This window comes from Metopolophium dirhodum, chromosome 7 (genome assembly GCF_019925205.1).
Source record: "Metopolophium dirhodum isolate CAU chromosome 7, ASM1992520v1, whole genome shotgun sequence".
NCBI classification, from domain to species: domain Eukaryota; kingdom Metazoa; phylum Arthropoda; class Insecta; order Hemiptera; family Aphididae; genus Metopolophium; species Metopolophium dirhodum.
In genome coordinates, this window is record NC_083566.1 from 1,601,706 (window position 1) to 1,618,344 (window position 16,639).

Genomic DNA, 16,639 nt, shown 5'->3' on the forward strand with positions numbered 1-16,639 from the left:
GCATAAAACTGTTTAGGTATACAAGCGTGCCTGCATATCGAGTAGGTATGCATATATAGATAGGTACATAAAACATTTAGGCGTGGACACAATGACAACGATAAATAGTAATTGTATCACCCCGGTGGATACTGACGTTAAATTATAATAATAATAATGATCGCAGTAGGTATACATAAATAATATATATATTATTATATAGATTGTATCGGCATTTTTCGTTAGCTTAAATTTACGACATAACTATATATACCTATATGTACGAGCATCAAATTATTTTATAAACCTATACGCGTACGTATTAAACATTTATACATAATATAGTACGGGTCCAAGGGAGCCGCAAGTGAATTGGCCCCCGTTTAAACGTCATAATAATATATAGTCAGAAAGGAGTAGTTAAATTATATAATTAAAAAAATGAGCGCACGTGGCACCCCATAATTTAAGTTGAACACGCAAGCGGTTTTAACACCGCTCGTGCATTATTAATATATTATGTGAAACAGAATTAATAATAACGTATTATACAGAAATAAACGGCTGTTTGATGCGATGGACAATGATCGCGTCATTTTTCGTAGTTGTTTCGAAGCCGCAGCAATAAAACAAAAATAAATATTATATTATATTAATTATATAGAACATTGTTTGTTTATATTATAATAAAATATGTGTACAAAATATACGGACAAAGTTGAAAGGGCTATGCTCAAAACCTTTTACATCTTTGTAAATATAGGTACCTAGCTAATGTGATAATACAAAACGTGGATGTATAAACATTTCTATAGATTGCAGTGAATTCATTGAAAATCAAGTTGAATGAGTAGAACACAATATTATAATACATTATATAGGTATTCATCAAAATCAAGTATAGGTAGTACATTGGTGCCTATACCTATTATTATTATATTGTACTTTGTGACTACTATAGGTGGCTAGGTTTTTTGTGGCAGGGGGACCACCCACCGACCAACAATTTTGAAGAAGTAATTGCTCCAAAATAATAGGTACCTTTGACACGCCACTGTATTATGACATAATAGGTAATAAACAATAATAAAATTATAACGTGCGTCTAGGACCTACTTTGTGGAATGTATTTTATGAGTTATGACAGTCTACTGAAAATAAATACACCAGATGGTTTTGCGGGTTGCGATTTCCGTTGCCCATAAGGCCTAAATAATTGAAGAACAGATAAATCCGACGCTCACTAAAGAGGATCCATGAATGCATGGACATGATGTTATACGACTCTCCCACAACGAGACTGGAGCGATAATGTTTACATGGAAGTATACTTTAGCTTTCTGGAACCCCGAGTTTACGGTAGCGGGTAGCAAGCCATAGAGTTCCTGGGGACAATGAAGTATCTATTTTTAAGTCAAGTTTGAATCGTACCTGATATTTTGGAAACACATTGGGTACGCAATACGATATCTTAGTCCGTGCCTTTAATCGAAAATTCACAGCAGTATAAATATAGTTTCAGACTTCATATATACAGATATACTATCATAATATCATTATTTAATATTTAATAAGTATGTGCATATTTTTATTTCTTACATGACATGTTACCAGTTTTGAAGAGCCGGTACAAATTTGCTATATTACCTATATAAAAATTAACTAGGTTAAGTTCCTAGGTACAATATTATTAAAAATTAAAATTATTTTTAAATTGGGTTTTATATTGCCTATTCATATTTAATTTAATAGTTAAATGCCTAGTGTTTATTCCAGGAATAAAAACTTTTTTTAAAAGTAGGTAGATATAGGTATAGGTATTCAATTAAAAGTTAAGCCTATTTGATTTTCTGCTATTAAAATAATATGATGTTTGATTATTATTTGTTATGTTTTATATAGGCAACAAATATTATTATCGTTGAATGTTCATTTAAGGTTATATTGAATATTAATTAAAAAAGCACAAACAATATTTTTAACATTAATAGTATGCACTTTAGCATTTGCAATTTGACATAATATGCAAAAATGTACCTATTTGCTCTATTTTAAAAATTAGTCTACCCCTTTGACGAATCAAGAGTCGATTAAATCTCCACATATACGCACCATTTAGTTCCAAAAACAAATTAAATGGAATAAAATTTTTATATTACCGTCAATTATGTAGGTACTTGAGTTACAATCTCAGTATTACAGCTATAGTTTATATTATCAAATAATAAAATATACTTTCTACCTATAAGTCATGAGTGTATAACCATAACGCATATTGTGTATCGTAATAAATTAGTATTTGATATCACATGATTCGTGATTTTGTATTTTTGAGTAAGTAGGTATTTAAACTTTATTGACGAAAATAAAAATTTTTTTAAAATTTAATAACCACATCGGTTATATTTTTATGGTTACATTATGTAACCGAGTTCGAGACATTTTATTGTTAGTTGTTATCAGTTATCACTTATCATTATTCAGTTTTCGTCTTCTTTTTGATAAAATGTTCGAGAGCTTAATTAATAGTTGAAATTGTTAATTATTTTATTTATTACTGTTAACGCTAGTTTCAGTTTGAATTCTTGCTTTGTTATTTTTCATTATAATAGTTTTATTTTATCCTCTTGTACTCGAAAGATGAGTGTTATCGAAGGCGTTGATAAAGGAAAAGGGTCACGAATGCAACTGAACAAATCATTGAGCAACACTGCACAGTGGGTCAAATTGAACGTGGGAGGCACTTGCTTTATGACTACAAAGTCTACATTGTGCCGAGATCCCAATTCATTCCTGTGCAGACTGTGTTCAGAGGAATCCGATCTCATTTCCGACATGGTCAGTTGGCAACAAAATAAATATTATATGCTATATTGATCGTACGTCCTCAAAATTAAGCAATGCCCCGTGTTATTCGTAATATTGAAATACTGTATCAAATTAGCAAAATCAATCATTTTGTGTAATTATTGTGATCATATTTTCGTTTTCTTCCCACAATCCACTAATGAATTGTAAGTCAATTAAACCATGTTTTCCTATAATAGACAACTGTATGTTCATTGCGCTCAAGCATTGTCAATTTCACTCATTAAAATAAATCATAACTGTTTACACTATAAAAAATCATCTGATCCATTGATCAGTTATTTACCTATTCAGAGATTTTTCAATGTCTAAATGTGGTCTGGAATTGTTGTTTTCACATTGCTTACTAACCAATACTAATGTTGACTGCTACATTATCATGGCACATAATTTATTATCTATAATGTGATATTGGATATTATTACCGTTCTATGTTAAGTGAAAGAATAAAATATTACACTATGTATTATTGTAAAGCCATTTACTTGTATAATATAAAAATATAATTTACAGTGCTAAGTACCATACAAAATGAGTCTTATTATATTAGTTTGTATATCTCTGTCTCAATTTTAAATATAAAAGTATAAACAAATGTATTATAATCGGTAGCATACTGGCATAGCTAAGGGAGTTAAGGGGGCTACAGCCACCCTTAACTTCAGGAAAATAAAAAAATTCTGTCAGTATTTTGTGAATGTATTACGTATTAAAATTATAACTTGGATGAAGGTTGCTGCTAAACTCATAAATGTTATATGCACATGGGTATCAGCATACCAAACTTCCAAACTTATGAGGGATCCTAATTAATTCTTCTTTAAATGACAAACAAGCTGTATAACACAACTTCGCCCGGAAAAAATGAACAAATATAAAATACGGCCTTATATCAGCATATCTCAGTTTTAGTTAAGAAAATAATGATAATTATTGTTGACAAAAATATTTTGTTCGATCAAAGAACTTGAAAATTTAATACACGATTCAAGTGTTGTTGTTGGTGGAATTTAAAAAAAAAGTTGGGTATACATTTTATGAATGTTTAAAGTTAGAATTTTGACAAAATTAGTTAAAATCACAAAAATTATTGCAAATTATTTTGAGTTGGAAATTCATAAAAATTTTCAATTTATATCTAAGATTTGAAAATGTTGTACTAGGTTCCCCCATAAGTTTTTAAAATAAGTTAAATTAATTTTTTATAAGCGTTTGAGGTTCAAATTTCTACATTGGATATTCACCAGATTTCTTGTGAAACAATTTTTTATTTTGTTGTAATTCAAAAACTAATAGTCGTAGATATATAAAATTTACACCAAAAATTTATTTTATTATTTTTTTTACAATATATGTATGATTTTTAAAATATATTGAATGTCTTAGGGCTGTTTTAAAAACTTGAAAATTTAATACAAGGAACCTCATAATATGTTTATTGTTATTATAGCAGTATAAAAATATTAATACATTGACTCAATTTGTTTGTATTATTATTTAAAGTTCAAATGTTGACAAAATGTATCAAATTGAAAATGTACAAATTATTTTGTAGTTGAAAATTAATAAAATGTTCAATTTTTATACCTAAGGATAGAGAATTTAAAATGAGGTTTCTCATAAGTAGTACATAATGTAACCAAAAATTCTATAAAAATTATAAACTGTTTCAATTTTGTTGAAATTTAAAAATATTATTCATGGGTACTTGAAACTTTAAAATACATTTTTTTATGATTTTAGGATGAAACTGGTGCATACATGATTGATCGTGATCCGACATATTTTAGTCCCATTTTAAATTATCTTCGTCATGGAAAATTGGTTTTGAATAAAAATCTTGCGGAAGAAGGTAATTTTGTGTTTACTAAAAATTCAGTATAATTTCAGTGTACGAAGATATTAATAGCCAATTTTCTCTTAATATACTTCTCTCATTAATATGAACCTCAATTAGCAAACATTTAGTTTTGGTTCCAGCATTAGGTGATTCCACCATATGCCTAATATTTTACATTATATTTTTAGGAGTGTTGGAAGAAGCCGAATTCTATAATATTACCGAATTAATAAACATAGTAAAAGAAAGGATATTGCAAAGAGATAAGAAACTTTGTTCTGAACAAGTGAAAAAACATACTTACAGAGTGTTACAATGTCATGAAGATGAACTTACGTGGATGATATCAACAATGTCAGATGAATGGAAATTTGAACAAGTAATGTATAATCAAATTTAGTACTAACCATCTTCCACAAATAACAACTCTCAGTAATGATCAAAGTGTCAATAAGAAATGTCTTCACTTAACTACATATAGCACTCACTGTGGCGTGCCACTAGACTAAAATATAGATAGCATATACATCTATGTTCAAATAGCTGAGTTTTTATTGTTCTTTAGTATGATATTTATATATTTAACAGTAATCTTAATAATCATAATATTAATATATTAATATCTATTGTATTTGTATTATGTACTAGGAATAATAAGTTGTGTTATATTTTAATGTCTTGACTATTTGTATTTAGTTGGTGAACATCGGATCCAAGTACAACTATGGAAATTATGATCAAGCAGAATTCCTGTGTGTTGTGTCCAGAGAAGAAGGTGTTGCTGACTCTCCAAAAACTGAATCAACCGATAAAGCAAAGGTAATTTATTCAAATTTTCAAATTTTCATCTTTGGTAACATAGTTTGAATTTTTTGCATTTGATCTATAATTTCTCTATACATTTTCAGTGGTACATTTTTATATAAAATATTAGCGAGTTTGTAATTATAATCTATCAAACTCAAACCATTAGCAAAATGTTCTGTTGCTTTGTTATAGTTTCTATGCATCATATATTCTTCAGCTTTTTGAATCTGTAATATATAAATATTAAAGAATTGTAATTTTTCATTTGCTAGGTATTATAGTTATGTCTTATACTTCTAGAATCACAAATATTTTTATGTGTTTTATTTTATTTGATGCAGGGAATGCTAACAATCGATATTTTAATTTTTCTGCTTCTTTCAGTTTGATTTCAGCTCTCTTTTTGTTTAATTTATATTTATAACACTGATCTAATCTTCTTTTTTTGTCAGAATCATATAAAATAAAACCTAAAATTGATATGCCTGCCACAAATAAATATCCACATATTGAAAACATATTAAAAACTTTAAAAACTATAAAATAAATAAAAAAGAATATATTAGGTGAAATTATTAAATTTGGTTGTCATAGAATTTTATAAAATTAATTTATTATACATTTAGCCAAATTATGTATACTTTTTTTACAGGAATTGCAACAACGAGCTTCGCGTATGTGATATATGCAGTCAACTAAATCTGTAATCATGAGAGTATGTACATTCTTTAAGACAATATATTATGTAACCAAAGATCTTTGCAGCAAATCCGTTGTCCGATTTGCAGCTGGCCGTCAGAATGCTAGATCCTAGCCTCATAGCTTCTATATTATTGTGCATTAATTTTACAATATATGTAATATTGAGAAAATCTATATAGACATGCACAAACACAAATACACGTACATAAAAACAAAAGTACTTAAGTTCCAGATTTGAATATTCACATGTTTTTTAATTGTTATCACTACATCTTCCAAACCTTATATTTTATATGGAATTAATATGTAATATACTCTTTATACTTTTATGTTATGACCAATTTTATAAATTTAATTGACAGCATCGTAATAATAAAATAGGAGCCTCTGAATTTGCAAACATTTTATAATCTCATTTTTCAGATTTAAAATAAGCAAAATCAAGTTATTTTTTCTTCTCTTTCATTTCATTAATTATATGTTTGATTTTAGTATAATTATTAATAAAATATTACTCGAGGGCGTATTGAATGGGAGAAACTGGACAACAACTTCAGGCAATATACTAACAAAGAACTATAATATTTAACACAGTTATTTACTATTTCTGATTCCCTCCCTAAACTGAAATTCGCTCTATACGCTCTTGATAGAACTGAAAGTCTGTAAAAAAATTTAGAATTAATGTTAAGGTGCTTTGAAGTTTAATAAAAAGCCATTTTATTAACCATATTTTACATTTTATTGCATTGTTCCATTGCAATTCATTTTTACCATACTTTTTAAGATTATTTAAATTTTTTTTATTAATTTTTATGTCATGGACCACTGGATTAGTATTGTATTTGTGTTTAGATTTTAATATTTCTTATTTAAAAATTGTATCCAAAGTATTGGATAAATGTAATTGAATTATCTTTAAGAGTATTTTATATTATTACTCAATGATTTATTTAATTTAGAAACTAAATACTATAGTAATTAATAATACTAATGATACCATACATATTATTGGATATTGTTTATACTTTATATTATTTGTTTTATTTTTTTATTATCTTTTATAGTATACAATCAATACAATTTCATTTTATTCATAATATACATGAATTTGTTAAAGTGTAGTTAAATTAGAATAAGTTATTGTTATACATTTTTGTCACCAGTTTGTACTATTGTCCTTTTATGCGCAATCATGTGTTCATACAAAGTATATTTAAAAAAATAAAAATAATCAATTTGTTAAAATATTAGTCCAGTATTTTTTTATTTACTATTATGACTAAAAAAATGAATAATATTTTAAATCTGTTTAGTTATAGATTAAAAATTAAGGTATTATTATGTTGAATGCATTTTTAATAAATAACTATTATACTGTGGTAATATAATATTATATAAATATTTTAGCATTTTAACAAAGCAAAAAACAATTTGTGGGGGAATCCAATAAATAAATGTATTTCATTACTCTTTTTTTCTTAACATGCATTTAAGTATTTCAATATAAATATGATAAAACATAATATTAATTATTATTTATTAGCAGTCAAGTTGGTACCTAAAATAAAAAATATTTAATTAAATTAATTTTGTTAACAAGGTAGATACTATGCTGAATTCTGAGTGGCGGAGTCCGCCCCCTTTGGTATAGCACACTACTACATATATTATAGTATTTACAATAATTCTCTCAATTGACTTTGAGGAAAAGTATGACATTTGTCTTCAGTTGAGTATTTTATTATATCTATTTTAGATATTATATTTTAAGAATATAGCTAAAATGTACTCAAAGAGTAGTTGAGAATAATAACTTGTACTCTTGTACTCTTGTAGGTATACAATTTTAATAAAATACACATGTATATGATTATATCTTAAATATTTATTTTTTTTATCAAAAGTTGATAGTCTTCATTCGTCTTTCAAACACCACTCCATAGTTGAAGCTACCCTATCAAGTAACATTTTTGACGTTCATTGTTTTGTTTCTCATAAGTCATAACAGTGAATTTCAGGCGGTTCATGCACGGTAAGTAAATGCTGCTATTAAACCTCTGAGGTTCAGTCAAAATGATCCAGTGAAATGTTTAAACTTAAAATTATATTATGGTTCATGATTGGTGAACACCTGAGAATGTACATGGTGCAAAATGAAAATGTACCAAATTTCAGTTGTACCTGCAGTACCACCCGGCACCTAAACATTTTAATCGCTCTTTACTGACGTACCATAGACTATAGAGGGAGGAAGCTCAGCATAACATAACATCATTTTATGGACATTTATTGTACTACTACTTATTAATATGCATAAAAATGATTTTTCATAATTGTATAAATATCTACTGCTAGGTAACATTTGTTAGGTAACAAATACATTTAAATCATTTATAATTTAATATAGCTTTTAGTTTATTACTTTTAGCTTTTGTGTGGATTCACAATTCGTTTATTATCAAACTTAAAGTTATGAACACTACGCATGTCCCAGTGTCCCTCTCCCTACGTTGGCTATTTTATGATATTTTAATTTTTATGTAAATTATCACAATTTGAAAATCCTAATAAACTGTATAAAAATTAAAATATCTAAGTATACGACTCTGTAAATAGGAAATGTTCTTATAGATTAATAGGTTTGATAATAGGTGCATTTAATCAAATATTAAAAATAAAAAACAGTAGGTTCTACTAAACATACATTTGCCATGTTGCGCATGGGTCGGATAGAGAAAACAAATGGTGCGCAGAGGACATCCTCTTAATATTATAGATATTTAAAGAACACTAGAAGTACCAAATGTACCCACCTACATGTGCAGGCAACAGCACGATTATAAAGAAATTATAATTGAAATTATAATCCAGGGCAACAGCGATAACTTAACCGTTTCCATAAATATAATATTCATTACTTAATTATTATTTTACTATATTACGATAACCTATGTGGCTATGTCATAATTCACAATTTAAGATGGTATCGTGGTCATAATATTATCATAGAACAGTATAGATATTATGTTCATGATTCATATTTTATCGTTATTTTGTTTTTTGTGTGATCAGCCATTCAATAATTGTTAAATTCTATTCTGTGGTATGATGTTTAACCAATTACTAGTAGATGGCGCTTTTCAACTATACATTTGGTATCTTGGGCTATAACTTGTAATCATTGTTCAATCGGGATTATTATTTTCATGTTTATCTGTATTTTTATTTCCCAAAAATAAGAGTAACTGACTAATATCGTCTTCGGAATAGCGAAATCATTTATAATAAAATGTTGTGGTTTTATTAACACCAACATTGTTAGGTAAGCATTATTTATTTTAACTACTCGAATTTAAAAAAAAATTGTTCTGTTCTCCGTTATAGAATATGTAATGATAAAGGTTTTATCAAAATACTCTATATGTGCATCAGGATTTTGGGAATATAGATCATAATATTAGGTATTATTTTAATTTTTATATTATAATTGATGTAATATTGTTATTAGGTACTTATTAGTTATTATTAACCAATAAATAAAAAATTGAATAAACCAATTTCAATTAAAATCTCTTGTATGAATAGGATCAACAGTTTTTTTTGAATTGGTGTTATATAATTGTTTTAAATTATGGTCTTGAATGTTTTAAATAATGTCAGATATATTTACAGAGCCGGCCCTAGTGATTTTTCATATGTAGGCAAAACTTAATTTTCCGCCTCTATAATTTGATTTGTATTATTTTTCTTTCAAATAAATACAGGTTTTTGTTTTTTTTTTTAATCTGAACTAAAGGAAAACTATTAGAGTGTAAATAATATATAAGTAGATTTTTTGAAACTTATTTTTAAAATAAATTTAAAAATTGAATTGTAAATAATGTTTTTAATTACTTTTAATATTTGTTATCAATATATTGAAACCATATCACAAATCATATTGAAATACTGAATATGATAGATACAATACAATATAAAATTTAATTTAACCTTAACTTTAGAAATTAAATTTTCTGCTTCTCAATTATTACATATAATGTACGTTTTTTTATTATATGTATCACTGTACCAGTTAACGATAGTACAATGTAAAAATAAATATTAAAATATCATAAATTTGAGTTTCTTGATATGTATTTTTAAAGTTATGTCAAAAAAGGGCGCTTTAAGTCGCCCATGTATATTTATATTATAATAAACAATTATTTTTATATTTACTAAATTAAATTGTTTATTTTTAATAAAATAGCATTATTTATTTATAAATCAACGGGTAAACACCCTTTTAATATCATCCTTTATTGATTAAAAAAAATACCTTTTAGTACTTACATAATGATATTAATATCGGTTAAGTAGAACCTATATTTAACCGCTGGTAGAAATTGAGGCATCTTTGGCGTCTAATACTATTGTTGTAATTTTCTCCACTTATTTTTTATAATTATCTATGAAAATGGGACATATTTTAAAAAACGGAACAATTATGCGTCCCCAAAAGCTTTTTGTTGGGTCACTGGGACAGACTTACAAAATACAGAACTTTCCCGTATGAAATGCGATGACTGGCCATCTTACTTGTAAATAACATCCAGACCAGTAACAGAATATTAGAAAATTTGCTAGTATTCAAGTAAATTAAATAATTTGTTGTACCTATTCCATTCAAAATTAATTTAAATTGAATATTTACTTTTTCATTTATAGATTAAATTGAAAACAAATAAACAAACATGGACGCATATGGTAATCCGATACCTGGACCATCAAAAGAATTTGTAAATATAGAAACTACTGAATCAAATAGTGCTTTTGACTTTGATTGGTTGGAAAAAGAGTTCAAAGATGATGATGCCAAAGAAGATGTTAAAGTTCCAACAAGTATAATTCACAGTTTGAATAAAAATGACAGTTATAAATTGGATCAAATTGAAACAAATCCTAATATTCGAGATTTTTTTGAAGAAATTAATTGCATAGATTTTAGTCAAAATATTGTACAGAGTAATTATACAGAATTATTAGAACAATGTAACAAATTTATTGATATTTTAGGCCGTAATATAGTTTGTTTGGAAGAAATGACAGTTGAAATTAACAAAAATATTGAAATTTCAAATAGAAATGCAACCAAGGCTTTTAGTTGTATTAAGTTTGAAAAAAAGGCTTTATCTAAAATTACAATGAAACCTTTGAAAATAAAAGCACATTTAGCAAATTTTTTTAAAATTGGCTTATCAAACTGCCCACGGAATCCTCATCTTAGTGAGTTATATGAAACTGGAAGATTAGTATTGTCATGCAATGGTCGTTTTATACTTGAAGAATGTGTTGAAAGAAATCAATGGAACCAAGATTTTAAAAATAAATTAGAAAAAGCTATTCACGCAGAAGTATTGAATAAAATAAAAATTCCTATGCTTGAACAGCACTTGCGTCTTGGTGTCGATCGAAATAAACAAAGTGATCCAAGTATAAAACATAAAATTGAAATTGAAATGATAGATCTAGAAAAGGAATTGGATATTATATCAAAAACACCATTTAAACAGTTAGTCTATCAGTTTATGGACTCGGACTCAAAGTATGATTGGTTACACATTGCAAAAGAAGTTAATAAACCTGATTTACAATGTCAAAGGTTTTGGAATTTAGTTTTAAAACCCCATATATCAAGAACTAAATGGACTAAAAATGAAGATGACGTTTTAATTCGAATTGTTGCAAGAAATAATGAAAAAAATTGGCAAAAAATAACTGATGAATTGGCTACTAACCGCAATGAGTTACAATGTTTTGTTCATTATCAAAAGTATAAGAAAATGGTACACAAAAAAGGTAAATGGTCAAAACAAGAAGATCAGAAGCTTATGGAGGTAATTAAAGAAAACTCCATACATAATATAATCAATTGGCAAAGAGTGTATTTTGCAATGCACGACAATAGGAGATCTTTTGATCAAATTTATACCAGGTGTGTTAATTTTCCTACTTTATTTATGAATTTAGTATTTATTAAGCTTTTTCACAATAAAATTAATTATTAGATTTTTATAAATTACAGCTGACTTTTTAAAATATAACTGACAAAACTGGTCGATACTTGATTATACATTTTATGAGAATATCCACACCTATTGATTTAATTTTAGATTCTGAACGAAGCAATGAATGTATTGATTTTACAATGTGTGTTTTTTTTATTTGTTTTTTGTGTCTGTCATCACCTTTTAGGACAGTAAAAGTGCTTGGATTTTCTTCAACAGTCACTTTTCTGATAGGAAAGTTAATCTAGTTGGTACCTAACCTAACCTTGGAAATTTTTACGCAAAATCTGTTTTTGAGAAAATCGATTTTGGTTTTTGGTGCAACTCTAAAACGAATGACTGTAGGTACATGAAATTTAGACTGAATGTTTATATTTGCATTTTCTATACACCATAACATTTTCCAAATATTTTGACTTATTTTGAGCTGTTTACGGACATTTTCAGTTTCCATTTTTTTTTAGTATTTTTTTTTATAAATATCAATAAAATTTTATTTGTTGATTAAAAAAGCTTGAAAATTTAATAGAAGGCTCCTACTATATTGTTACAATGATATTTGAAAAATAATAAAAATCCTTAGTCACAGTTTTTATTTATAAGCATTTAGAGTTCAAATCTTGACAAAATATAGAAAAATCACGAAAATTAGCAAATTATTTTGAGTTGAGAATACATAAAAATTTTTCTTTTTAAATCTAAGATTTGAAAATGTAACACAAGATTATTCATAAGTTTGTCTAAATTTATCAAAAAAAAAAATGTCTACAAGAAAGTCAAATTTTTATGAGCGTTTGAAATTCATATTTTTACAACATTTGATATTCACTCGATTTCTCATGTAACGATTTTGCTATTTTGTTGTTATTCAAAAACGAATAACTGTAGATACATTAAAATTTTACTGAATGTTTATATTTTCATTTTCTATACACCATACATGACTCTTTTTGAGCTGTTTATGGACATTGTCAGTTTTTAATTTTTTTAGTTTTTTTTCTATAAATATCAATAAAGTTTTATTTGTTGGGTAAAAAACCGTGAAAATTTAATGCAAGGCTCCTGATATAATTTTACAATAGTGGTTAAAAATATTAAAAATACATATGCACAATTTTTTTTATAAGCATTTTAAGTTCAAATTTTGACAAAATTTAAAATTTAATAATTATTTTGTAGTTGTAAATTTATTAAATGTTCAACTTTTATAGCTAAGGATTGAAAATTTAAAACAAGGTTCTATGTAAATAAGTTATATATAAATTACATTATTCACAACAATATCATCAAATATACTTGGTAATATCATAGGCTGACTGACCGTTTTCGCTCAGAATCGTTTTTCTTATACAATGATATTATATCATTGAATTCAAATTTAACACCATCCATTACAGTGACCCACTTTTTTTTTTTAATTTCAAATGTATTTAGATCAATAACTAAAATTTCCTATATTAGTTGAATGTTCCCTTTGACTATAATTACTTATGGTTTTTTGACCCATGAGGATTTAACATTTTAAGTAAAAATATTTTTCAGTCTTTTTCAGAGAAATTGTATAATTAATAAAAATTTGTAGATATTTATGAACAAGCTTGTGTGTATAATATACTCATTTTTAATTTCATTTTGTGCTTACAGATGGATGAATTGTTTAAAACCAGGCATTAAGAAAGGGTTTTTGACTGATAGAGAAAAATTTATTATTAATGAAGCTAAAATAAAAAATTTACCTCCATCTATAGTATCAATGAATCTGACTAATCGGACATCTGCACAAGTTCGTAATGCTTATCGTAGAATTATTTTATATGATGAAGATATTTATAGAGGTGGTTGGACCGCTGACGAAGATAATATGTTATTAGATGCTGTTAATTTAAATGCATCTAATGAACTTACTTGGTCACAAATATCTCAACAGGTACCTGGACGTAATGGAGAACAATGCCGTCATAGGTTCAAATTAATTGATAAAAAAATAAAACTTAATCCAAAATTAACTGTTGACAACTTTCCACGCCCATTCCGACCTTTCAAGCCTAAAGAATTAACCTCTTTTCCAGAAGAAGAATTAAATGAAGGAGATTTACATGAAAAATTTAAACACAATCGCCAATTGCTTAAAACATTTAATGTACCAATAGAAACATTTGCTGATCGGAAGTTGAAGAAATCATATTTAGAAAATAAGTTTGTTATTGCCAATTGCAATTTGTCAAGTAAATGTGATCTCTACAGACATGTACTTGATTACTTGGGAGCTAAGTTGATTGTACCTGAAACTTTTGCCCATAAAGATGATTTGATCGATGATGGACTTATGAGTATGATGACTTATATATCAGAGAGTCACATTGAAGTAATGACATTAGATCCCAGTAATGTTGAACATGATTTGTGTGACCCACTATTGACTCACGATGGAGTACACGATGTTTTAAGAACAAGTGATATTACTAATTCCGATCTAAGTGAAATTGAAGGTTTGTTAGACATTAGAATAAGAAACATTCAAAAGGAACAACCCATAGAAGGTATCAATACTAAGAATTCAATTAAAAATAAAAAAGATCCACTACTACCATTAAACTTTATTGGTTCTGTACCGCCAAATCATGAGACCTTTAAAATGCTATATACATATACGAATTCTCTAAATTCATGTATGAAAATCGATCACTTTAAAAATCCAAATATTCATTTTGATTGGGATGATGAAGAATCTAAGAAATTACATAAACGCCTTGTTGCTATTTTAAGGTTGCCAGCATTATTTTCCAGTTTGATACCTCACAATACAGCTAACATAAATATGATTGTAAATACTGAAGAGGTTAATATGGTACCGTCTTCAAATTATTCTAGAATTCATTATACTTACTCTAAAAATAAAAAATTTAATTTCAATTTAAAAAAAATTGTATAAGAATTATATTTTCAGATCTTATTACATTTAAGACAGTGTAAGTGATTACAAGTATATTCCTATGTTTCTATAATATGACTTTTAAAAAGTAAATAAAATATAAAATTAATATGTGTAATTAATAATTATTCTACTTATTTAATGTATCAGTTTAATTTGTTAAAAAAAAATAAGATTTTGCTCAATTTAAGGTGGTAATTAGGGCACAGATTAAAATGCTCTAAAAACCATCGAAAGATGCTCTACAAAATGGCTAAAAATGTCCGTAAAAAATTTATTTTACTGCAATAATGCCATTAATTATTTTCTTTAATGCAATATTTTATTAGGTACACCTGCCTAATTTAAAATGTACAGTACATTTAAAATAATTAACTAAATATTTATTAAAAAAAAAATCGAAATTTGATTAGTTTTGATTTAGAAGTTCAGAGTGTTCATAAATTATTATCATGGCTTACAAATTTTACTATAAGAAAGGTAACACCACTTTTATATATTAATACGTTTATTTTGGTCACTAATGATATTATTAATTTCGTTAAAGGGGCTCCGCCGGTCGTGTTTTAAGGAAACTAATATAGGCAATTTACACGATGACATTAAAATGACTTAAGTGAGAGCAAAGTAAACGAACATCAGTATGTGTGAGTTTAATCTGTAATCGTTTTCAGTCAATATTTCCGGAATTGTAACAGTAAGACCGCATAATACCGTCCGGTAGGTCAGTAGTTATTTATATTGTTTGCCGTCAACGTACGCCCAAGCATTGTCAATGATATTATAAATTTGATACCTAACTTCTTTCAGTTTAAAAAAGTTGTTTTTAGACAAAACTGAAGGAATTTTGTTTAACAGATTTCAATTTTAGATTCTGAACGAAACGATGATTTTACAATGATGTGTGTTTTTTTTAATTTTCTTCAACAGTATCTTTTCTGATTTGAAAGTGAATCTAGTTGGTACTTTGGGGGGTCAAAAGTCAAAATTTCCCAATAGTTTTATTAAAAACAAAAGAAAAATTAAGGAAAAACTGGAATTTTTACGCAAAATCGATTTTGGTTTTTGTTGTAACTCTAAAAAAAAATGACTGTAGAGTGTTGGTACATGAAATTTTGACTGAATGTTTATATTAGCATTTCCTATACACTAAAGATGTTACGAAATGTTCGATTTACGAACAGGAAATTCCATATAATCAAACTAGAAAAATAAAAATAAGTCAGTTCTACAACGTTTCTATTAGGTATCACTAATCTAAAATCTTTAGTCAATAATTCTGTGGTATGGTGTCTAAATGATGAATAAATATTAAATATTAAATAAAATAATATCCAATTTCGACTTTTTTAATATACGGTTCGAGTTCGATAAAATATTTGAGGAGTTCGGATCTGTTCGGGTTCGTTAATTTAGAGAAAAGTTCGGTTCGACCTTAAAAATTATGGTTCGTAACATCTC

The 16,639-nt window shown here is 26.8% G+C and overlaps 3 protein-coding genes across 3 annotated transcripts; 2 read left to right on the forward strand and 1 right to left on the reverse strand.

The window, feature by feature from the left end:
• The first annotated feature begins 2,465 nt into the window (after positions 1–2,465).
• On the forward strand, positions 2,466–7,098 carry LOC132948996 (BTB/POZ domain-containing protein KCTD5-like). Its single transcript, XM_061019732.1, has 5 exons — positions 2,466–2,817; positions 4,591–4,699; positions 4,876–5,066; positions 5,384–5,506; positions 6,147–7,098. The coding sequence occupies exons 1-5, from the start codon at positions 2,620–2,622 to the stop codon at positions 6,174–6,176; spliced, it is 651 nt and encodes a 216-aa protein (XP_060875715.1). The 5' UTR covers positions 2,466–2,619; the 3' UTR covers positions 6,177–7,098.
• Positions 5,515–6,129, reverse strand: LOC132948997 (uncharacterized). Its single transcript, XM_061019733.1, has 2 exons — positions 5,789–6,129; positions 5,515–5,721 (listed from the first exon to the last, which is right to left on the reverse strand). The coding sequence occupies exons 1-2, from the start codon at positions 6,011–6,013 to the stop codon at positions 5,524–5,526; spliced, it is 423 nt and encodes a 140-aa protein (XP_060875716.1). The 5' UTR covers positions 6,014–6,129; the 3' UTR covers positions 5,515–5,523.
• Positions 7,099–9,396: 2,298 nt separating the features above from the next.
• Positions 9,397–15,289, forward strand: LOC132948995 (uncharacterized). Its single transcript, XM_061019731.1, has 3 exons — positions 9,397–9,521; positions 10,907–12,173; positions 13,891–15,289. Exons 2-3 carry the CDS (start codon positions 10,933–10,935, stop codon positions 15,176–15,178), a joined length of 2,529 nt encoding a protein of 842 aa, XP_060875714.1. The 5' UTR covers positions 9,397–9,521; positions 10,907–10,932; the 3' UTR covers positions 15,179–15,289.
• Positions 15,290–16,639: the final 1,350 nt, after the last annotated feature.